Raw genomic sequence first — 23,085 nt, forward strand, 5'->3', positions numbered from 1 at the left:
GGTGTGAGTAGCAGCATCCAGAAAGCAATATTCTCTATTTTTTTTAAAATGCATGTGATTTTAGATTCTCCAATCTAATCCCTAATATGTTCTGTCGTTATGCAGCTCATCCCCTTGGGAACTGGTTCTGATTTTGCAAGAACATTTGGATGGTTAGTTTTTGTTTTTTGTACTTATTTTCATTCATTTTACACCTCTATATAATTGAAGTAAATGGAAACATTTGTTGTCTCTTCTCCAGGAAAAATGATCCCTGTGAGGCCATTGAACGAGTTGCTAGAGGTTTATTATTTTTCTTGTTTTGTTATTGCTATTTTCTCTGTGTTATAGCTCATCCTCACATCTTATGTTTCTACATATTCTTTTTATTTTTCCCTTAATGCATTCTAATATATCTTTTCTTTGGATCCAACTCCTATAAAATGAACGGTTCACTTTAGAGGATAAAGTAAGTAATCTTAATTGTTGATAAATAAATCAAACGGTTGATATTACGTGTACAAGCATGACAAATCATAGAAGTGTTGGAATATCAACTATTGATTTTCTCATCAGCGGTTGAGATGTCTTACTTTACCCACTAAAGTGAGAGCTCATTTTATGGGAATCAAATCCTTTTTCTTTAGGGTTGAGATCAAAGATAGATGTCGGAGTTATTAGTGGAGAAAGTTGCGAACATCATTACTTCATAAATATTGCTGACATTCATTTGTAAGGCTAACTTAGAAATTTCAGAATAAGCATAACAACACAGGAATCGTATCTAAATGCATTCTTGACAAAACTTTGCAGGAGTGCGAAGGCAGGTTTTCATGCTGCTAGGTACAAGAGATTTGGAAAACTGTGCTATGTCATTGGTTCATTGCAAGCCTTCATGGGGCATCAAAATCAGGATCTGAGAATCAAGGTCAGTATGAGTCTTCCATAGCCTTTATGTAAGTGCACCAGACATGTCACACAAGTTTTATAGTAAATGAAAAATGCAGTTCAATGAAGGCGAATGGGTTACATTTCCTCAAGTGACAGCCATTTGTGCCGGTAATGCAAAATACTTTGGCGGTGGCATGAAAATTACACCAAATGCTGATCCTTTCACTGGAAGTTTAGAGGTAAAATGCCTTTCTGTAAGATCTCATTGATGAAGATTATCTTCTGTTTTTCGTGATCTGTTGGCTAAACCTATTCCTAAACTCTACTTATCTTCTATTGAAGTTTACCGTTTCACATTAATTCTGCAGGTTGTGATTCTTCAGGATTTCAAGTGGTATGATTTTGTCATGAAATTACATAGGCTTTACAGCGGGACACATCTCTCAGTTAAAAATGTATCTACAAGAAGGTATAATCTTTTTCAAAGAAAGATACATAACATTCTTCATGATTAATTACTAGGTTTAGATGACCAATGAATTTGATTTCTCAGCAACACAATTTTGCAAGCAATTTTTTTTTTTTTTCTGATTGGTTATTGTGGCAGTTTACCATGTATTTCTGCTACCTTTTACAGCCCAATGGAAGCTTAGCTCGCAATTAGCTTCTTTTTCTAGTGAATCTATTATTATTTCCACCAACCCCATTTCTTTTAAGGCTTGTTTAGGTTTGTGGTTATACTCATTTGGTGTGTTGTTTGTATTGTAGTGTACTTTCTATTGAGGTGGAGGACGTATCAGGCAGCGGTGGCATTTATATTCAATCTGATGGAGAGCATTTGGGATTCCTTCCAAAAAAGATTGGCATTCTTCCCGCTGCTATTGAGATGATATTTTGATCCCTCTGGAGTATAACAGAGTCGGCAAAAAGGGATGCTTTGTAATTTCCTAGATTTAAAAAGAGGAAGATTGTGTTTCCATTGTGTAGGCATCAGAATAGGCTTCTTACCTTTTTCATGGCCTGAGGGAGAGAAGTCATAATTTTTTTGAATTGTCAATGGGTTGACATTTAATTTATTGAATTTTTGTAACATGTTTCTATAGTTTTAGAATGTAAAAAATTGTACAGATTGGAGGTTTAAAATAGTTATCATCCGTCTCTCCAAAATTTTTCAACTTTTCACTTGTATGACACTGTCAACTGTCAATTTATTACTCGAATTATCGGCCTTATATTTGATTGCAGGAAAATGATTAATTAGTTCGCTTAGAGATAGAAAAGTTTTGAATGAGTTCAACATCAATATTCTGAAAGTGTATACTCGGAAACAGTATCTATTTTCTTTTTTCTTTCTAATTACATGAAAAACAATATTTCTGAAGTGGAAGAAACCCAGCCAACTATCTCTAACTCAAGATTCTGAACCTCAGAGCAACAAGCTTCTCAAGCTGGCTAACATGGTATATCTTCAAACTTCTGGGCATCATTGTCTTTGTTTTCCATCACCCATCAAATGAGGAAGCTTCTGAGAGGGGTCTGGTCAGGAGCTGTTGATCATGCTACAGGTTTGCCATATCCAGTTGCTTCTTTGTTTTTTGGACTCATTCAAATTTCTTTTCTTTTATTCATTAATAATAGTGCCCCGTCAGTTTTGCAAGGAATGTTTGACAACACTAGTTCTCGTTGATTTATTTATTTATTTATGTTCTTTTAAACAGCTGCATACTTTACTCTTTGAAAGTTTAGTTGAATATTGGACTATTTACGAATTGGATTAAGGTTATAAGTGCTTTGTTGGTCGGTGAAATATCCTTGAGTAATCTCCTACCTTTTGTATTGGGTCAACATATGTATTTGGGAAAGATTAAGCCTCCTTTCTGTTGTTTAATATAAGTCATAATCATATTGTACTCTGGAGAGGCTAGTCATTGGTGGTTAAGCCATGCCTACTTTTTTCCAGCTAATGTTCTTCAAGGTTCATCTATTTTTGGTTTGTCATGAGTGAAATCTATTGTAAATGTGTAAAGAACTTAGTAAATGTGTAATACGTAAGAGCTTGTTGCAACCTAGGCTTCATTTAATCTAGTCTATCTGGATGAAGAGAATTGCATTATGAGTTTTTCCTGTATCTTCTGATTCTGATGAGTTAGGTAATTTGTTGCTCACACCATAAAACTCTGCAATTTCCTTGGTAGAGGGTGTGAAAGGAAATGCAACATGCAAGATATGTATTAGCAATGTACTTTTTAGCACACTCTATTGTCAGATGAGTTTCATGTGGGTCCTAGTTAAAGAAAAATCACCCAATAATAGTTGTGTAAAAAATTGAGCGGCAAATATTGTTTGCTAGCATTCTTCTAAAATACATTTAGATAGCCTAAAATTTGTTAATGGTGTGGAGGATAGACAATATTGTTCAATTGATCTGGGCATGTTTGACATGAAAACTTAAATACTTGATTGGAACCATGTTACTCAAAAGCTAGCTTGTTGGTAAATGATTTATTGAATTCTTGTAGATAAATGATTTATTGAAATTGTTTGTTTTCTATTTTCTCTTACTTTCCTACTTGGAAGATGAATTTTATAATTGTTGGCAACAAACTCATCATATTTTTTGTTTGGAATTTCTTGTAAATATGTAGCTTTCAAAACATGTGAGGTAGGCTTTATAATTAATAAGTCTTGGATTGTACCCTTTCAGGTAATTTTTTTACACGACTGATGTTAAGCTTCGTTCATGTCAATGACTCATTATTGTTTGCTTTGGAGAATATAGTATGCATGCATTGATTGTTAAATTAAGATTATTGCAAGTTTGTTCATATTCATATAGAATTAAGAAGAAATCCATGAAAAGAAGATGAAGTTAACTTAATTAGTTTATTCAGATAGCATAATGCTTTTAATGTCAAACTTTGGAGCTTCGAATTGATAGATGCAGAAATTGTAATGCTTAAAATTCACCTTTTTTTTTCTCTCTCTCTCTCTCTTTATTTTCTGTAGTCTTTACTGCAATAAATAAGTTGCCAAGGTAGTTGTTATGTTGATAGTGTAATACAAGCTTCCCCTATTTTTTTTGTTTGATAGAGTAGGTGTTTGGATATCTATGGTTTATGATGTTCACCAGTATGAGTCTTCCATAGCCTTTATGTAAGTGCACCAGACATGTCACACAAGTTTTATAGTAAATGAAAAATGCAGTTCAATGAAGGCGAATGGGTTACATTTCCTCAAGTGACAGCCATTTGTGCCGGTAATGCAAAATACTTTGGCGGTGGCATGAAAATTACACCAAATGCTGATCCTTTCACTGGAAGTTTAGAGGTAAAATGCCTTTCTGTAAGATCTCATTGATGAAGATTATCTTCTGTTTTTCGTGATCTGTTGGCTAAACCTATTCCTAAACTCTACTTATCTTCTATTGAAGTTTACCGTTTCACATTAATTCTGCAGGTTGTGATTCTTCAGGATTTCAAGTGGTATGATTTTGTCATGAAATTACATAGGCTTTACAGCGGGACACATCTCTCAGTTAAAAATGTATCTACAAGAAGGTATAATCTTTTTCAAAGAAAGATACATAACATTCTTCATGATTAATTACTAGGTTTAGATGACCAATGAATTTGATTTCTCAGCAACACAATTTTGCAAGCAATTTTTTTTTTTTTTCTGATTGGTTATTGTGGCAGTTTACCATGTATTTCTGCTACCTTTTACAGCCCAATGGAAGCTTAGCTCGCAATTAGCTTCTTTTTCTAGTGAATCTATTATTATTTCCACCAACCCCATTTCTTTTAAGGCTTGTTTAGGTTTGTGGTTATACTCATTTGGTGTGTTGTTTGTATTGTAGTGTACTTTCTATTGAGGTGGAGGACGTATCAGGCAGCGGTGGCATTTATATTCAATCTGATGGAGAGCATTTGGGATTCCTTCCAAAAAAGATTGGCATTCTTCCCGCTGCTATTGAGATGATATTTTGATCCCTCTGGAGTATAACAGAGTCGGCAAAAAGGGATGCTTTGTAATTTCCTAGATTTAAAAAGAGGAAGATTGTGTTTCCATTGTGTAGGCATCAGAATAGGCTTCTTACCTTTTTCATGGCCTGAGGGAGAGAAGTCATAATTTTTTTGAATTGTCAATGGGTTGACATTTAATTTATTGAATTTTTGTAACATGTTTCTATAGTTTTAGAATGTAAAAAATTGTACAGATTGGAGGTTTAAAATAGTTATCATCCGTCTCTCCAAAATTTTTCAACTTTTCACTTGTATGACACTGTCAACTGTCAATTTATTACTCGAATTATCGGCCTTATATTTGATTGCAGGAAAATGATTAATTAGTTCGCTTAGAGATAGAAAAGTTTTGAATGAGTTCAACATCAATATTCTGAAAGTGTATACTCGGAAACAGTATCTATTTTCTTTTTTCTTTCTAATTACATGAAAAACAATATTTCTGAAGTGGAAGAAACCCAGCCAACTATCTCTAACTCAAGATTCTGAACCTCAGAGCAACAAGCTTCTCAAGCTGGCTAACATGGTATATCTTCAAACTTCTGGGCATCATTGTCTTTGTTTTCCATCACCCATCAAATGAGGAAGCTTCTGAGAGGGGTCTGGTCAGGAGCTGTTGATCATGCTACAGGTTTGCCATATCCAGTTGCTTCTTTGTTTTTTGGACTCATTCAAATTTCTTTTCTTTTATTCATTAATAATAGTGCCCCGTCAGTTTTGCAAGGAATGTTTGACAACACTAGTTCTCGTTGATTTATTTATTTATTTATGTTCTTTTAAACAGCTGCATACTTTACTCTTTGAAAGTTTAGTTGAATATTGGACTATTTACGAATTGGATTAAGGTTATAAGTGCTTTGTTGGTCGGTGAAATATCCTTGAGTAATCTCCTACCTTTTGTATTGGGTCAACATATGTATTTGGGAAAGATTAAGCCTCCTTTCTGTTGTTTAATATAAGTCATAATCATATTGTACTCTGGAGAGGCTAGTCATTGGTGGTTAAGCCATGCCTACTTTTTTCCAGCTAATGTTCTTCAAGGTTCATCTATTTTTGGTTTGTCATGAGTGAAATCTATTGTAAATGTGTAAAGAACTTAGTAAATGTGTAATACGTAAGAGCTTGTTGCAACCTAGGCTTCATTTAATCTAGTCTATCTGGATGAAGAGAATTGCATTATGAGTTTTTCCTGTATCTTCTGATTCTGATGAGTTAGGTAATTTGTTGCTCACACCATAAAACTCTGCAATTTCCTTGGTAGAGGGTGTGAAAGGAAATGCAACATGCAAGATATGTATTAGCAATGTACTTTTTAGCACACTCTATTGTCAGATGAGTTTCATGTGGGTCCTAGTTAAAGAAAAATCACCCAATAATAGTTGTGTAAAAAATTGAGCGGCAAATATTGTTTGCTAGCATTCTTCTAAAATACATTTAGATAGCCTAAAATTTGTTAATGGTGTGGAGGATAGACAATATTGTTCAATTGATCTGGGCATGTTTGACATGAAAACTTAAATACTTGATTGGAACCATGTTACTCAAAAGCTAGCTTGTTGGTAAATGATTTATTGAATTCTTGTAGATAAATGATTTATTGAAATTGTTTGTTTTCTATTTTCTCTTACTTTCCTACTTGGAAGATGAATTTTATAATTGTTGGCAACAAACTCATCATATTTTTTGTTTGGAATTTCTTGTAAATATGTAGCTTTCAAAACATGTGAGGTAGGCTTTATAATTAATAAGTCTTGGATTGTACCCTTTCAGGTAATTTTTTTACACGACTGATGTTAAGCTTCGTTCATGTCAATGACTCATTATTGTTTGCTTTGGAGAATATAGTATGCATGCATTGATTGTTAAATTAAGATTATTGCAAGTTTGTTCATATTCATATAGAATTAAGAAGAAATCCATGAAAAGAAGATGAAGTTAACTTAATTAGTTTATTCAGATAGCATAATGCTTTTAATGTCAAACTTTGGAGCTTCGAATTGATAGATGCAGAAATTGTAATGCTTAAAATTCACCTTTTTTTTTCTCTCTCTCTCTCTCTTTATTTTCTGTAGTCTTTACTGCAATAAATAAGTTGCCAAGGTAGTTGTTATGTTGATAGTGTAATACAAGCTTCCCCTATTTTTTTGTTTGATATAGTAGGTGTTTGGATATCTATGGTTTATGATGTTCACCAAATTAGTCTTGTTTCGGAGTCCAAAGTCTTCATTTTTCACTCCTAGTTCAACCAATAAAATTAGCTGTCACTTTAAACAAAAAATCTCTTGTTGAATTAATTACTCATCATTATGTTTTCTTTATTAGGTTATGTATAATTAGAACTTCTGTTTCAGATGTCTAACTGTCTGCACTTTCCGTTTCTACAAGCTATCCCTTTTTATTTGTTCCAGCAAACTTACCTCAACATTAGAAGGCTTCACTGATTTTATTTTACGCCTTGCCAAGGAAAAATTATGTTGATAACATTATAAGAATATTTGTTTTGATTTGAGGAAACATCACTACAATAATAGTGAAGATATTTGATAGCATTTTACTACAGAAATGTAGTTGTTAGTACAAATATGAATGTGGCAGCCACATCTATAAATGTTTAAGATAAGTTCTTTTTTTTCACACTAGTATCAATCATCCATTGAAGGTAAGCATATTCTTAAAAAGTAATAATATATTATTTTGCTCGGATAGGACACCCCTGTAGCATCAACATGCAACAAAACACGAGACCATTAATGAACAATTGACATCATATGCACCTGTAAAAAAAATTATATATATTAGTTATTAAATATTTTCTTGAATTAAAATACATCGTTTTAAACATTATTTCATTAAAGCAACCTCAATAATATCGTTCCTCAATATTATTTCTTTTATGGGGTTCTTTCCTTCCTAGTTGTAGTCTTCTATCTCTTTGTTTTGTTTTTCCTTTAAAATTTGAACTAGAGTACTCCTTGTAATTATGTGGTTTTGTCTCTAATATATTTTTGTCATTAAAAAAAAATAATATTATTCAAAACATGAAATAAAAAATATTTTCTAAAATGAACAATGTTATCTAATTTATATATTTTTTATTTTTGTTTATATTTAAAATCAGGAACCATTTCCATTTATAAAAAAAATAATCTTTACAATGAATCTTCCATATAATGATTGGCCTAACTATTGGTTGGTTAGTATTTAATTTGCTTGAATATAATAAACTGTCATAAAAATTTCAAACGTGATACAAATGACATAAGCAAACTATACTTGTTTATGCAAGTTTTATAGGTAGGTAAACAGTCCATTAATTTCAACGCGTGTATAGATAAAGTGGTGGCCTAGAGAATTAATGTATCTCATGTACGTACAATCATACATAAAACATATATATGAATATGCATAGCATAGTAATATCTATATATCTCTTGTCTTGCACCCTATAATAAACTCAACTATATTTCAACTACTTCAGCTCAACTGCCCTATAAGTAATTTTCACATAACACAACACAAAGGATACTACGTGCCTAATATATATTTGCATTTAATTTTTTCGTTATCATCAATGCATGATATAGTGCTACTACCTCTCAAATATGTAGTACATGTATATGTGTGATGGTTGCCAAACCTCTTCTACCCTCCACCATATTAATATTTTCCACTTTATAAATTTCAACCCTATAACATTTTCATAACTTTCTCTCTTTCATTGGAATTAATGATGGAAAACCAAGACCTCTCACCAAACCCACCACCACTTCTTCAAAACAACAACACTTCTATTCCCTTCTTCTTCACAAACCCTTTGGAATCTCAAGATGATCAAGGCCTTGCAATTGGTGATATAGATATTTGGGGTAACTTTTTCTTAGGCCAAAATAACAACTTGCTTGTTGGGGATGGACCTAAGAAGACATTAATGGATGTTCAATGCACTTCTTCTAATTTGGTGATTAATAATAATAATGAAATAATTAGTGGGAGTTATAAACATGAAGAAGAGGAGGAGGAAAAGCTGATGGGAAACAAAGAGGAGAAAAGGGTTAAAGGTGGGAGAGTGATGAAGAAGACAACAAGAGTGCCAAGGTTTGCGTTTCAAACGAGAAGTGTTGATGATATTTTGGATGATGGTTATCGCTGGAGGAAATATGGACAAAAAGCTGTCAAGAACACCAAATTTCCAAGGTATATATATGTATTTATATGTGTCATTTGTGTGTGTCAAATGATCATTTGGTTTCCTTTTATGTTGGATATAATATATGCATGCATGGATATCTGAATTTTTTATAAAAAATAAAAATCGAGGAAATGAGAAATTTTTATTATTAAAGTGACATTAGATTAATAGTCATTTTATGTCCCGAGAAAATTTAAACTCTTGATATTTTAAGATTAAGCTTTTATCACTAAACTAACATCTCAAGTGAATATTTGAATTAATTTTTCTAGAATATGATTTATGAAAATCGCTTGCTTTCGCTTCCTTTACAACTTATTTTCGATTATTAGTTTTGGATTTTCTACGGCTAATGTATAAACATGTACACGTCCTTAAAAGATTAAAAAACATGTACATTAATTTGATTTTTATCATGCAATAAAATTTAATTTATAAAATAAAATTCAAATTTTATATATTTAACAATATATGATAAATTATTTAGATGAGAAGATACATACATATAGAGTCAAATCATTTGAGATCAAATATTAAATTTAACATACTAACACATTCAATAACTTTTTCGTAAAATGCAAAATAAACAATCCAATAGTTGACTCATCTTAAATCATGTTATGGTCACATATAAAAAACTTCTAAATAATTTAGACATTTGTTAGTATATATGTTTTTTACATGCAAATGTTAATCAATTAGTGGTTATATGTTTTAATAAAAGAAATTTAGTATTTACATATGTTTTCAATAACCTACTATACGTTAAAATAAAATGATGTGATAGAATATCATATAATTCTAAAATTCTATAAATATTTAAATAAAAATAATGATGTTAATAATAGTAAAGTTTGGTAATATAAATATTTATAGAAGTAACGATTTGTTTGTTGTTTAACAAATTTGCATTGGTAAATGATGAACATAAAGAAGCTACTACCGATGCACACATCACACATGCAATGTGAAGAAACAAGTGCAAAGGCTATCGAAAGATACTAGCATTGTGGTGACTACTTACGAGGGAATTCACAACCACCCATGTGAGAAGCTCATGGAAACCCTAACTCCTCTTCTCAAGCAAATACAATTTCTTGCTAGCTTGTAATGTGAAATATTACTTTTAATTCATTGACATAATCAAGCATTGACATATTTATATGCTCTTCGCCTTTTTAATTAACTATTGATGTTGTAACTATATATGTAAACTTTATATACTCTTAATTACTACTTTAGTGGATGAAAATCAAATTGAGAATACATGTGAATTAGAGAGAGAAATTTATTTGAAGTTGTTGTATTTTACAAAATGAATAGATTCTAGCTTATATACTATTGAAACTGAAAATGTTACTGAATAATACTTTGTATTTCATCATCATTAAAATGATTACATTGAGAGGGAATATGTTAGTTAGTTATAACTGACTAACAGATCTAAACAAAGATTGAGGTACAATTCAACTATATAAGTTTTGAACATGCCTAGATATGTAAACTTTATTGGTTGGAGAAAGGCAAAGGTAACCTTTGTGATTGAGACTGTATCCTATGAAAACACATTGTTCAAACTTCAAATTCATTTTCTGATTGTTATAGGGTCTTTAGTATAGGGATAGCAAGCACAACCACAAGTTCTAAGTGTGATAATCAGTTTTTTTGTGAAACAGAAGTTAAAAAGAAGGTTGGTATTAACTATGGTCGGAGAAAATCAAACAACTAAAAATATAAATATTTTAGAATTAAGAGGCGGCTTCATCTCATTGATATTATTTTTATCCTAATCATGACATTTTTCTTAGGAGTGACTCCATCTAACGGATATCTCTCTCTTCTCAATCCCATAACGCATCAATTTGGGAGCTTACTTCTCATTGATATTCCTCTCCTCCTAATGATGACATCTCTCATAAGGATTGTTTCATCTAACGGGTAATTCTCCTCAATCATATTTTAAGATCATTCTTTATTTCATTGTAACTCATGAAAAACATATTCAACTATATATCATTTCAATATTTAAATACTTTATAACTCATAAATAAATCAAACTATAAATATAATATATAACAAAGAGCATAAAAATAAATAGATGATGAAATTCGAGAAAAAGAGTAAAATCATAATTATAGTATAATGAAAATATGTGATAATGATCGTCGTCTACTCACAATTATGAAAAATTGACTAAGTTTGTTCTCCAACAATTCCCAAAGTAGCAGACTACACATCAGTTAACAAATCTGAGTATCAAAAATATTTTCAAAACTTTAAAAAAATTATTCTAAAGTTTAACTAACCATAAGAAACCATAAAAATCTAAAATCTACTCTAAACACAAAAATGAATGTGAGGTAGAATGTTTGAGTTGTTTTATTTTTTATTTTTTATTATTATTATTATTATTATTATTATTATTATTATTATTATTATTATTATTATTATTATTATATATCTTTTTTTTTTAATGAAAAGATTCATTTTAAGTTTGACAAACGGTTAGTTTGAATAACCGCTAATTTGACTAGCAACTAGTTTGAGAATTATTATTAGTTAAAGTAACATTAATAGTCATTTTACATAACGTCTAATTTTTATTAAAAAAAATTACAATATTATCTTAACTAAAATTCATACTTTTTTTTTAAGTTTATTACAACAAATTTCATGAACTTGGAGTTGACTCTCACTCATTTTGAATGTATCTTTTATGATGACCTCCATTGCCTTGAACTTCATCTCATCCTCCTTTAGTTGTGCCAATTTCTCTAAGGTTACTAATTTTTTATCCATTGTATCTTGCACGACATTGTTGATAGAAGATGTTTCAACTACCTTTGCCTTGCCCTTTCTTTTTGTCGCATTTTGTCTCATTAGACTAGACGCTCCATTAGTGACGATGAGTCAAAATCATAACTTGTTTCTATCTCTATATTAGAAAATGATGAGTACGCCTTACTAGTAGAATTATTTGTTCGTTTTGAAGAACATTTCGTTGATGCTCCCATCTATTTAGGTTCATATTTTAGAAATCACCATGCATACTCATATGATTAAATGGTCCACATGTATTTTGAAAATAAAAAGCATGAGCAACGATTATGATATCCTTCTATGAGTTTCCACTTTTCTTTCCACTAACAACTTGTTTGCAACATCCAACAAATTTTTGAACGAAATCATTTATCCGATACCATCGAAATTTTAGTTGGCTTGATATCTTTTCTTTCTACTATTCACGATACTGATTATAATTTGTTGCAATTCTTAATCAAAAACCACCTATTTTTCGATCAACTCCTACAATTGAACCCTTTGTAACGTTGAATCATGATTGAACCCTTTGTAACGTTGAGTCACAATTGAACTCCCGTTAACGTTGAGTCGTGTGAAATAAAAATTAAGAGTAAGAAAAATAAATTGTCACAATTAATAAGAAAATCACTTTCAAATATAAGTTAACAGTTAAAAAAAAAACCACAATCACAAATTTTATTGTTATTAAATTGTCAAAGTATTATTACTTTGTGATAGAACTTTTGCAATAAACTTACACAAAAATTGACTTGACCGTAACTCTACTTTAGCGGATAAATAAATTTTCCAATAATTGGAGTTGCTCTAATGGGGTGATGAAAGGTTTTGTTATTTTCGGTTGAATTTTGTGAGGCATTTAGGTGTGAGGTTTGTAATCCGGCCCATAAAAAATTTGTGGTCTGGTCCAATGTTTAAAGCATGTCTGATTATTTTATTAATTAATTTATACTAAAATGGCTAAAAGGTACGATAGCAATAAATAAATAAATTGTTGTGATGTCGATGACTTAAAAATCTGACTCTTGTTAAATGTTGCTATTTGAGTATATTCAATGTATCTAATATTAAAGATTGAATCGTAAAAAATAAACAAAATAAACATGTCTTTCATCATTTTGGTTGGAATTTTGTGAAACTTTTCAAAAATTTAATTAAATTGATTTTTTTTTTCAATTTTTTTTCGAAAAACAAAACAAATCAAAACGACATGATACAGCTATAGTTTCATCACTTTTAAATTTAAACAATTTTTCAATCTAATTTTTTCTTTTTCTATGGCTGTGTTTGTAACTTTTTATACATTTAAATTACAAATTTTTAACATAAAATAAAATAAAATACATATATAAAATATAATATTATATTTAATTTATTAATTGAAATTTTTAAAATTCCACATCCCAAATTTTGTTGTCAAGATCCAAGAAGCAGTAGAGTAAAAGTGCATATCTATGTTCTCTAATTCATTTGCAACTTGAAAATAAATGATCACTAAAATAATATTTAGTTAATACCATATACACTTTTAAATTACAATCATTCAACACTTTATTTTTTTCTTCTATTATATTATTAATATATAACATTTATTATATTATAATGTAATTTCTCTATCTAAAAGTATTAAAGAGGTAGCTGAGTGTTCATTATTATTTTTCAAATAATATTTTTGTGCTATTTATTCTTTTGTTTAATTTTCTCTCCTTTGATTTGTGGTTAAAATACCTATAAAAAAGTATTTTTAGAGCATATAACTAGGAGGAGCACGTTAACCTTCATACCTCACATTCACATTCTATCTTCATTCACAAGATTTACTTTCTTCTCTCTACTCATCAACGTGATCACACCCTCATCAACCATCATCAATAATGGAGGTCAGTTTTCTGAGCAATCTATTTCCTCTTTCTCATTCTCCCTTATTCCCTCTTCCATGAAATTCTCTCCTTTTAAATTTAATCAATCAATTTTCCAAAAAAAAAAAAAGTTTATTCTTTAATCGGTTTTTCAATACTGTAATCTAATAATTTCCTAAATTTATTCTTCTCTATAATTTTTTAAACAAAAAAAAAAAAAAAATCAACATATCTTGCTTATAAAAATGAAAGAGATGGAGGATCAAGAATCCTAATCAATCGGCACATGAATGCGACTGCATGACATGCAACACGCTTCACCTACACAGGATAAAAAACAATTAAGGAAAAAAACGACACCGACCATTATGTGTGTCTTTTTATTATCAGCATGGGATCTAATCCTGTTTCTTTGTTCTACCGAGACAAATCTAGATCTCAGAACGCGGTGGGGGCACGTGCGACGCGTTCACGCCACGCGGGGAATTTTTTTTCATTTTCATTCTTATTTTTTTGTGTATAAATTATTATGGGAGTGGGTTTGGGTGTGAAGGTGTCTTTTGGTGTGATTGGTGTGAGTGGTGTAATATTTGGAGCGTTGAAAATGTCGCAGTTATTAGACAAAGCCAAAAACTTTGTTGCTGAGAGAGTTGCGGACATGCCAAAACCTGAGGCGAGTATTAACGACGTTGATTTCAAGCGCGTGACCCGCGAGTGTGTCGAGTATTTGGCTAAGGTCACTGTTAACAATCCGTATTCCACTTCTATTCCAATCTGTGAGATCAGTTACTCCCTCAAAAGTGCTGCCAGGTTTGTACTTTTCTTACCCTTCTTCTATTTTTCTTTATTTTCTTTTTATCTATTTTTTGGGATAGTTGGTTTTATTTGAGTGGATCATCATCATCATCAATCATATGAATCGATTTTATTTGAGTGGATCATCAATCATGGACTTCGGTATTTGGATTTTAAATGATCTGTTATTTATTTTTTTTCAAACCTTTTGACTTTTTAGTGGAGTAATTTGAAATTCCTTATTAAATCTTGACCAATAATTTTTTTAATTAGGATTAAAATTTGAATTTTTTCGATCGATATACCCTTTTAACGTTTATTCATCACTTGAATTCAATTTTGGTGAACAGCTTCTATTTGGTCTGAAAATATGTGCATTTTATTTAAGAATAACAAAAAATTATAATAAATGTTGTGTTTAGTTGTCTTATTAATTTATAATAATGTTTTTGTGTTTGGTGATGTCAGGGAGATAGCATTAGGGACCGTACCAGACCCAGGATCATTGAAGGCCAAAGACTCAACATTGCTGGAAGTGATAGTGAAGGTGCCTCATAGTATATTGCTCAATTTAGCTAAGGACATTGGTGCAGATTGGGACATTGATTATCAATTGGACCTCGGTCTAGTTATTGATCTTCCTGTTTTTGGAAATTTCACCATTCCTCTTTCTCAGAAGGGAGAGATCAAGCTCCCAACAATCTCTGACATGTTTGCCTAGCTTAATCACCAAAAGGAATAGAACAATAATAACACAAAATAAAATAAAATAAAATAAAATAAAATAAAATAAATACATGCTCTATATGTTTTGCTTTTATATCAATTTCAATTTGCTTGTGTTATTTTTGTTTTCCCTTTAGTTGTACTTTTTGTTGTATACCGATGTTATGTATTATACATGACTTATATTTGAAATTACGGTTTTAAAGACCAGGTGGAGTGCCTGGTAATTACAAGTTGATGAAGAAGTATTTAATTTTCTTTTTATTATTTGTGTCAATCTAAATCCCTTGGTATTAAATTAAGTTTGGTCTTGCAGGCTTGCAGCTAGCTAGTGACTTAGTATTTGTTGTTCTACACACACACTACACTTTTACCTTACACAACACAACCTTTACTCATAATTGAACCATGTTCAGAAGAATTAAGTCAATTGGCAAAGTAGAAAAGGGTGCCAAACCTTAAAAGTTCATTTTTAAAAACCACTTGTTTAAACATTCTAAAGTGTGATTAATCTCAAAGAGAACTGCAAAAATTATTGATGAAATTAAATATCACCCTCCTTTTGTCTTGCAATTAAAGGTGTATACTTAGATTTTTTTTTTTTTTATCAAATCTGATATTTGAATCGATCAATTTTTTTAGATTGGATTGAACTCTCAACCTATAAATTTTCAATCAAATCAATCTAATAAAGCGTGAATTGAATTAAGTTCGTAGGTAATAAAAAATGTTTTTTAAAAAGATAATTAAATTTAAATACAGTGAACATCTAAAAATTAATAAAATTATACACAAAATAACATTTAATACTTAAAATACATTCACAAACACAACAAATTCTCAAACATAATCCAACAACTAAATTTTGACTATATATCAATAGGACAAAATAAATATACTCAATGAATTGGATTCGTTGGTTCAAAATGCTAAATTCGTTATTTGAACTAAATATAATTGAATTTCAATAGATTGATTTGGATTAAATACAAATTTAAATAAATTAGATCAAAATTCAATTTATATTAATTTGGATGATCAAATTCATAAATTTATCCATACCTGTAAACACCTATAATTGTAATAAAAACAATAAAATTAAATGAAAAAATTAACGGTAAACAGTCAACAATCATAAGACAGGAACAACAACTAAAATGATGTTATAGAAGTTAAGTTACAAAATAGTCTATGTAAGTTTATTCTGTTGAGTTTATTTTATGTATTTTTTGAGGTAAGTCTATGATGTGTTATTTTATCTAATTTTCTAGGTACGTTTGGTCTTGCAGCTGTCACACAAACTATACTAAATAGTACTATAATTTTAGTTTTCTAAATTATCTCGCACTTATCTAATTTTAATAATAATAATAATAATAATAATAATAATAATTTATTTATTATTATTATTATTATTATTATTATTATTGATAAAATACACCAGTAACAAGTACGTCATTTTAGTATTATAGTTTAATAGTATTATATTTTTAGAGCATCTAACAATAATGAATATTTTAAAATAGTGTTTAAATAAGTTTTGCATAAGATTCAAGTGTACACATCATTTATTTATATTTTTTTTATTGTTTGTACATAATAAATTTTCAATCACTCTAATATAACACTTCTACCGCTTAAACACTCTTTTTATATAGCTACCATTATAAATGCTCTTAGTAGTAGTTTGATGGTATTGCTTATGAATTGAAATTCTCTCCTATATTATTGGTGCTTTATAATCAAGTTATCATAATTTAAGTAAAACAATAGAGAAAAAAATGGATCATAAGCGCTCAACTATCATAAGAATGAAACAACAATTCAAAAGATAATACATATAAACTTAGTTTGTAGGTAGATATTTCATTTATACTAAGATAAAAATAGTACAATCAAAATTAATAATTAAAAAAAAAACACGTTAAAAATATATATAAAAATTGCAAAAACTAATAAAAACTTTAATACTAGCAATTAAACTAATGTCTTCTAATGGCCAATAATCAAGAATCATGTGAGATCTGCAATGGAAAAAATATTTGATTGTGTTATATTATATCTACCATAGATGGTCTTTGACATGATCAATTCAACCACATTTTCACAAATCATATTTGTAAGGTTGAAATAATGTTGAATTTGATGGTTGATTCTATAAGTCTTTTACTTGAAATATAGTATCAACAAAACAACTTGTCAGTCTCTGAGAACACTATACCTAGATAAAAAAACAAAAAATACATATCACAATAACGAATAAACCAACATCGCACTCAAACAGAGAAATCATAGATATAGCACGAAAAAAAAACCTAAATTTATGTGAAAACTACTTATTTAAATAAAATGAGAAGATAAATAAATTTTATGGATGATTTTAGATTAAAAAATTGCTTTAAATTTCATTTCTAATAGATGAAGGGAGAACCTAACTTTTGATAGAACGATTTATAAAGTTTTCTGGTATCGATAAGAAAATTTTTAGTTCACATGGAAGAAGAAAATGTCTCCCAATTTTAATTCCATTCCACAACAATTTTGATATGGTTGTAAATGTGTTAGTAAACAAAGGGGATGTAGCTCAGATGGTAGAGCGCTCGCTTAGCATGCGAGAGGTACGGGGATCGATACCCCGCATCTCCAATTTTATTAATTTTTATAAATTCTTTTTTAGTGATTGAAAGCGAAAAATAAAAAAATAAAATGCGGTGAGCGTGGATCGAACACGCGACCTTCAGATCTTCAGTCTGACGCTCTCCCAACTGAGCTATCCCCGCAACACATATATTATTTACATACTGCAAAAGAAATTAATATTCCAGAGAAATGATAAAGCAGATGAAATTTCAATTTTCATTGTTAGTGTTAATTGAAAAGTTGTTTAAAATATTGATTATAAAAATCATCACCAAATCTTTTTAATAAAATACAACTTATTGCAATTTAGGTTCCTATATCCTAATTACTTTTTAATTTGTGTTTTCTTAGCCTATGGACAATTTAAACAGCAATAAATGTACCATTTTGTTCGATATAAATTGTGAAAATCTATTTTTGAAAAGTTATTATTATTATTTTTTTATAATTATTCTATTTACTCTACCTTGTGAAAAACTAAAAAATTAAATAAGAAAACTAAAAGTCATCTTCTGAATACCACCATTGTAGGTAAGTTTTTTTTTTCTTTCTATGACACTTCTTTCTCCTTCAACTCTGAAAAATTAGTCCAGAATATGGCAAGTAGACAAAAACCCATCCATTTGTTCTCATATGATTGCTATACCACAATAAGTTAATACCTTTACCTTTCTTTCAATTGTTTTCACATTTTCCCTTTTTGACAACATTTGGTGAATATTTTTACATTTTTTTAAAGGAAAAGAACGTTAAAGGAATAGGAATAGTATTATCCATTCGGTAAATATTGTGATCTACTTCAATAAAATATTTTTGTATTTTCGAAACAAAAAAAAAAATTAAAGGATTTGATGAATTAAGATGAAATTTGGTTATTAATATTTGAAGAAAATTGCTTTTTTAATAGAGTAAATAAAATGGTTAATAGGAGAGGAAAAATAATAATTTTTTTCAAAAAAAGGCTCATTAATGAAATAGTTTATGACTTTATGATGAGCAAAGTGGTGTATTTATTGCAGCTTGCAAAAAAACCTTTAAACTTTATTATTTATTGTTGTTATTTAATTCATTGTTTCTATAAAATTTTAAATTTTCATTTATAGCTACTAAACAGTTATATAACTTTTAATCTCTATATAATTAATATGCAAGTAATTTTAGTTTTTATTATTATATCAACATATATTTTTGAATGATTTTTTTGTAAGCATTGTTTATAACACTGTAAAAAGCTTTTTCTTAAAAAAATGAGTTTAAAATTCAAATTCAAGATTCATATTTTTGTAGTTTTTATTTTAACTTTTCGGAGGTTAAAAATTTCATATTCAAATTTATCATAAGTTAAAAAATCCTAAATGTTTGTGAAAGATATTTTTTATAAAATTATAAACATGTTTGCAAAAAATTAATAAATGCATTTAAGTTAATTTAATAAAAGACAAGAAACAATTTTGATGTTGAAGTCATTTTAAGGATATTGCATTTAAAATACACTTTTTGAACGATATTAATTAAAACAATAGTGAAAGAACATTCTTTATACTATTAAATAAAAAGAATATGTCATAAGTTTCGAATGATCGAACATATATGTCATCACCATTTTTTGGTTTCATTTTAACCAATTTAAGGAAGATAACTCATGACTTGACATTCCGAATATGATCACGATTACGATTTTATAGAGATCATTCTTATTGTTCTTCAACTTGCAAAGTACATAAAGACAAAATCAAGTGCAAGTGCCCGTCAATACTTTTTATTCTTCCTCATGTTGCTATGGTAACTAACTTTAAGGTGGCACAATCTAATGAATTTGTATCATCTCATCTTTCACAAAAAGCAAAAGATCATTATACCCGTGAAAAAAACTTATGCTTCTATTTACTTTATCGAAATATCTTTATTTTCTAAAATTGTAATTTATTCACTAATAAGAAGATATAAAAAAGACTTTTGAATTGACTTTTGCGAGAAAAACTTTTTGAAGTGAATCATTATTTATATTTTGGGTTCATTTGGGAAAACAAATAATTTATTTTTTTTCCCTCAATGTAACACTCATTTTATTACGAATGTATAGTTATAGCATTTTTTTTATTAGTTATTTAAGTAGTTTATGCTTTTGTTTGACAAAAATAACGGATAATATAGCAGATAGTTGATACACTAGTATATTTAATTTAAAGTGTTTGATAAAATTAATGGTTGAATTAACTAAAAGTATTGAATGACGTAAAAAATTTATTAATTAATTATTTTTTTAATTTAGCCAATTCAAATGAGTTAAAATGAAAGAAAAAAAATAAACGAGTTATAAGCATACGAGGAAACATTACAAACTAACGATTTCATATTCTTATGATATAAACAATAAAACTATAAAAAAAAATATCTATATTGTATTCAAAAATACATATCATTACTCAATATTTTATCTTCTCTATATAATAATAATTTACTTCAAAAGTTTCTAATCAAGATAAATTAAACACATATTTTTATATAAAAAAAAACACAATATTTATCACAAAGTAAATAGAATATACACTTTTGAGCTTTTATAAAATTAATCATGGTTTTCACTTGAATTTTTGTAAAACTCATGGTCAATACAAACATAAAAGGATAATTACAATAATAGAAGGAGACCTTTTTAAAAAAGAAACTAATTATAATATACTTTTTTTAATAAATATTCATAATTATAATTAAGACTCATTTTGAAATACTTAATACAGTTCTATTATTATTTTTTATTAATACTATTGATTTATCGTGAAAGATAACAAAATCCAAGTTTTATATATATATATATATATATATATATATATACATATATATATATATATATATGTATATATATATATATATTAAATTGGCTGAGTATTTTATAGCATGTAGACTTTTCTCGCTTCTAATAAATCTTTATTTATTGTAAAATATAGTTGCCATAATATATTTTCGAAGAGCAATGATATTTGAACATAAATTCATATGTCTCCAACATAATCTCTCTCTTCATTTAATTTTCTTTTTTTTTTACTTTCCCCTTTTTTATCTCTATTTTTTCATTTTTTTTGTCTTCCTCTACAAAAATAAACATCACACATTTATCTTTACTTTCTTCGATAATTCCTCCTTCTTCCTTTTATTTACTGATTTTAATAAACAAAAATTATGAAGTAACTTGAACAACCTTATCTCCTCACTTGCAAGATAACTTCTCGTTTCCTTCTTCCCCACAATGTTAAGTTTCAATTTTTGTCTTTCATTTAAGAATGTGTTGTTTTGTTTAGACATTAGTATTGAAAAAAATTACAGTTGTTTTTTGTACATTGTTTTGCTTATATATAAATTTTTGTTTTTTTGAATTTATACACGTTTTTCTGGGGTTCATACCTGGTTTTTTTGCTCCTAATTAATAATATAAACATTATTGATTAATGAAGTACAATAAGTGGTTAATGACTTATTTTTTTTCTAGAAATTAGGGTTGTATTATAAAATTGTGTTAATTTATTATAGGCTAAATTACATTCGTGGTCCCTTAACTTAATTTCAGGTAACATTTTAGTCTTTTATCTTTTTTTCCCCGAGTTGGTCCTTTATTTTAATTTTAAGTGACAATTTGATATTTTATGTTTTAAAATTTCAACAATGTTATCATTTTTTATATAAAAATTCAAAAAAATCATCAAAATTTTCAACCAAAACCCATAAAACTAATAATCATCTTCAATATAATGCAAATTTTATCAAATCCATAACTCAAATATTCAAATACACTCATATTTTCATCTTCAACAACATCAAATAAAGAATGAAAATATGAGTTTATTTCAAGATTTAAGCTATAAATTTGATTAAATTTGTATTTTATTGAAGATGATAATGAATTTTATGGGTTTTGTTTGAAAAACTTGATGATCTTTTTGAATTTTTGTAGAAAAAAAAAAGACAACATTGTTGACATTTTAAAACATAAAATATCAAATTGTCACTTAAAATTAAAATAAAGGATCAACTCGGGAAAAATAAATATAAAGGACTAAAACGTCACCTGAAATTAAGTTAAGAAACCGCGGATGTAATTTAGCCTTTATTATATCTTGTTGTTCAGGTTGGAAGTAATACATCATTCTTTGATCTTTTGTCACAATTCAACAAAACTATGTGATAAAATGTAAATATTTTATCAATTTTGTCATTTTTTTATATGATATTTTGTTGCAACAAACAGTCAAGTAAATAGATTGTATAATAATCATGTACATGATTTATCACTTTTGTCACTTTTTTGTCAATAATAGAATTGAACATAATGTTTGTTCATTCTTATTAGACAAAATATAAATCTGGTCAATGACTTTAACAAACACGGTTAATGTTGTGAACAACTTGGTTAATGAATTGGAACATAATGTTTGATCATTCTTATCAGACAAAATATAAATATGATCAATGGCTTTAAGAAACATAGTTAATGTTGTGAACAATTTGATTAATGAATTCAAACTGAAAACTTGAGCATTCTAATCAAACAAGATATAAATCTGATTAATGACTTAAAATAATATGATTAATTCCTTGCACAACTTGGTTAATGGATTTGACCAGAAAGTTTGTTCATTCTAATTAAACAATATAAATCTGGTTAATGGCTTTAAGAAACATGGTTAATATTGTGAACAACTTGGTTAATAATTTTGAGCTGAAAACTTGGGCATTATAATCAAACAAGATATAAATCTGGTTAATGACTCAAAACAATATGGTTAACTTCTTGAACAACTTGGTTAATGGATTTGAACAGAAAGTTCATAAAACCAGAAAGAAATAAACTCAAAATTTCATACATATTTGTTCATAAAAACAGAAAGAAAGAAAATAACAAGTAAAAAGTGTAGTTAAAACGCCACCAACTACATCGCTATAGAAAACCTTCCACAAACTCAAAATATGCCTGTAACACACTTATTTTTTCTTCTTATCTTTTCATCCAGATTCACAAGCGGACTTTGATTGACTACACTTTTAACTCACTTTCTTGATTTATCTTTCATTCTCGTAATTATGTTTGACGTTGGCATGTCTTAAAAGCATCAGAACTGTAGACAAATAAATACCAAAATATTAACATTTAAATAAAATAGCTCATTTA

General features: G+C 28.5%; 3 protein-coding genes, 1 long non-coding RNA gene and 2 other non-coding genes across 8 annotated transcripts in view; 5 read left to right on the plus strand and 1 right to left on the minus strand.

Annotated features, from left to right (window-relative positions):
• The window catches only part of LOC101497038 (sphingoid long-chain bases kinase 2, mitochondrial), a 4,026-nt gene extending 1,981 nt beyond the window's left edge, over window positions 1–2,045 (plus strand). Inside the window, exons 6-12 of the mRNA XM_004492746.4 lie at window positions 96–152; window positions 242–282; window positions 627–711; window positions 793–907; window positions 987–1,109; window positions 1,239–1,339; window positions 1,639–2,045. Of these exons, the coding sequence (XP_004492803.1) occupies window positions 96–152; window positions 242–282; window positions 627–711; window positions 793–907; window positions 987–1,109; window positions 1,239–1,339; window positions 1,639–1,768 (652 nt within the window). The 3' untranslated portion in view covers window positions 1,769–2,045. The remainder of the gene's footprint in view (window positions 1–95; window positions 153–241; window positions 283–626; window positions 712–792; window positions 908–986; window positions 1,110–1,238; window positions 1,340–1,638) is intronic.
• Window positions 2,046–4,330: 2,285 nt separating this feature from the next.
• LOC101497371 (uncharacterized) lies at window positions 4,331–5,133 on the plus strand. The gene is made up of 2 exons (XR_012162219.1): window positions 4,331–4,427; window positions 4,727–5,133. It is a non-coding gene; the product is annotated as an uncharacterized lncRNA (long non-coding RNA).
• A 3,313-nt stretch (window positions 5,134–8,446) lies between these two features.
• Window positions 8,447–10,345, plus strand: LOC101497701 (uncharacterized). Of its 2 annotated transcripts, none has more exons than XM_004492749.4 (2): window positions 8,447–9,086; window positions 10,018–10,345. In XM_004492749.4, the coding sequence occupies exons 1-2, from the start codon at window positions 8,620–8,622 to the stop codon at window positions 10,190–10,192; spliced, it is 642 nt and encodes a 213-aa protein (XP_004492806.1). In that variant the 5' UTR covers window positions 8,447–8,619; the 3' UTR covers window positions 10,193–10,345. The 2 variants fall into 2 exon arrangements, with proteins under 2 accessions (XP_004492806.1, XP_004492805.1); XM_004492748.4 differs by having other exon boundaries at window positions 8,457–9,086; window positions 10,015–10,345.
• Window positions 10,346–13,639: 3,294 nt separating this feature from the next.
• LOC101498243 (desiccation protectant protein Lea14 homolog) lies at window positions 13,640–15,545 on the plus strand. Of its 2 annotated transcripts, XM_004492751.4 has the most exons (3): window positions 13,640–13,781; window positions 14,374–14,570; window positions 15,024–15,545. In XM_004492751.4, exons 1-3 carry the CDS (start codon window positions 13,776–13,778, stop codon window positions 15,274–15,276), a joined length of 456 nt encoding a protein of 151 aa, XP_004492808.1. In that variant the 5' UTR covers window positions 13,640–13,775; the 3' UTR covers window positions 15,277–15,545. The 2 variants fall into 2 exon arrangements, with proteins under 2 accessions (XP_004492808.1, XP_004492807.1); XM_004492750.4 differs by lacking the exon at window positions 13,640–13,781 and having other exon boundaries at window positions 14,180–14,570.
• A 2,309-nt stretch (window positions 15,546–17,854) lies between these two features.
• On the plus strand, window positions 17,855–17,927 carry TRNAA-AGC (transfer RNA alanine (anticodon AGC)). Its single transcript has one exon. It is a non-coding gene; the product is annotated as a tRNA-Ala (tRNA).
• A 61-nt stretch (window positions 17,928–17,988) lies between these two features.
• TRNAF-GAA (transfer RNA phenylalanine (anticodon GAA)) lies at window positions 17,989–18,061 on the minus strand. The gene has a single exon. It is a non-coding gene; the product is annotated as a tRNA-Phe (tRNA).
• Between the last annotated feature and the right edge of the window lie 5,024 nt (window positions 18,062–23,085).

This window comes from Cicer arietinum, chromosome 3 (genome assembly GCF_000331145.2).
Source record: "Cicer arietinum cultivar CDC Frontier isolate Library 1 chromosome 3, Cicar.CDCFrontier_v2.0, whole genome shotgun sequence".
NCBI classification, from domain to species: Eukaryota; Viridiplantae; Streptophyta; class Magnoliopsida; order Fabales; family Fabaceae; genus Cicer; species Cicer arietinum.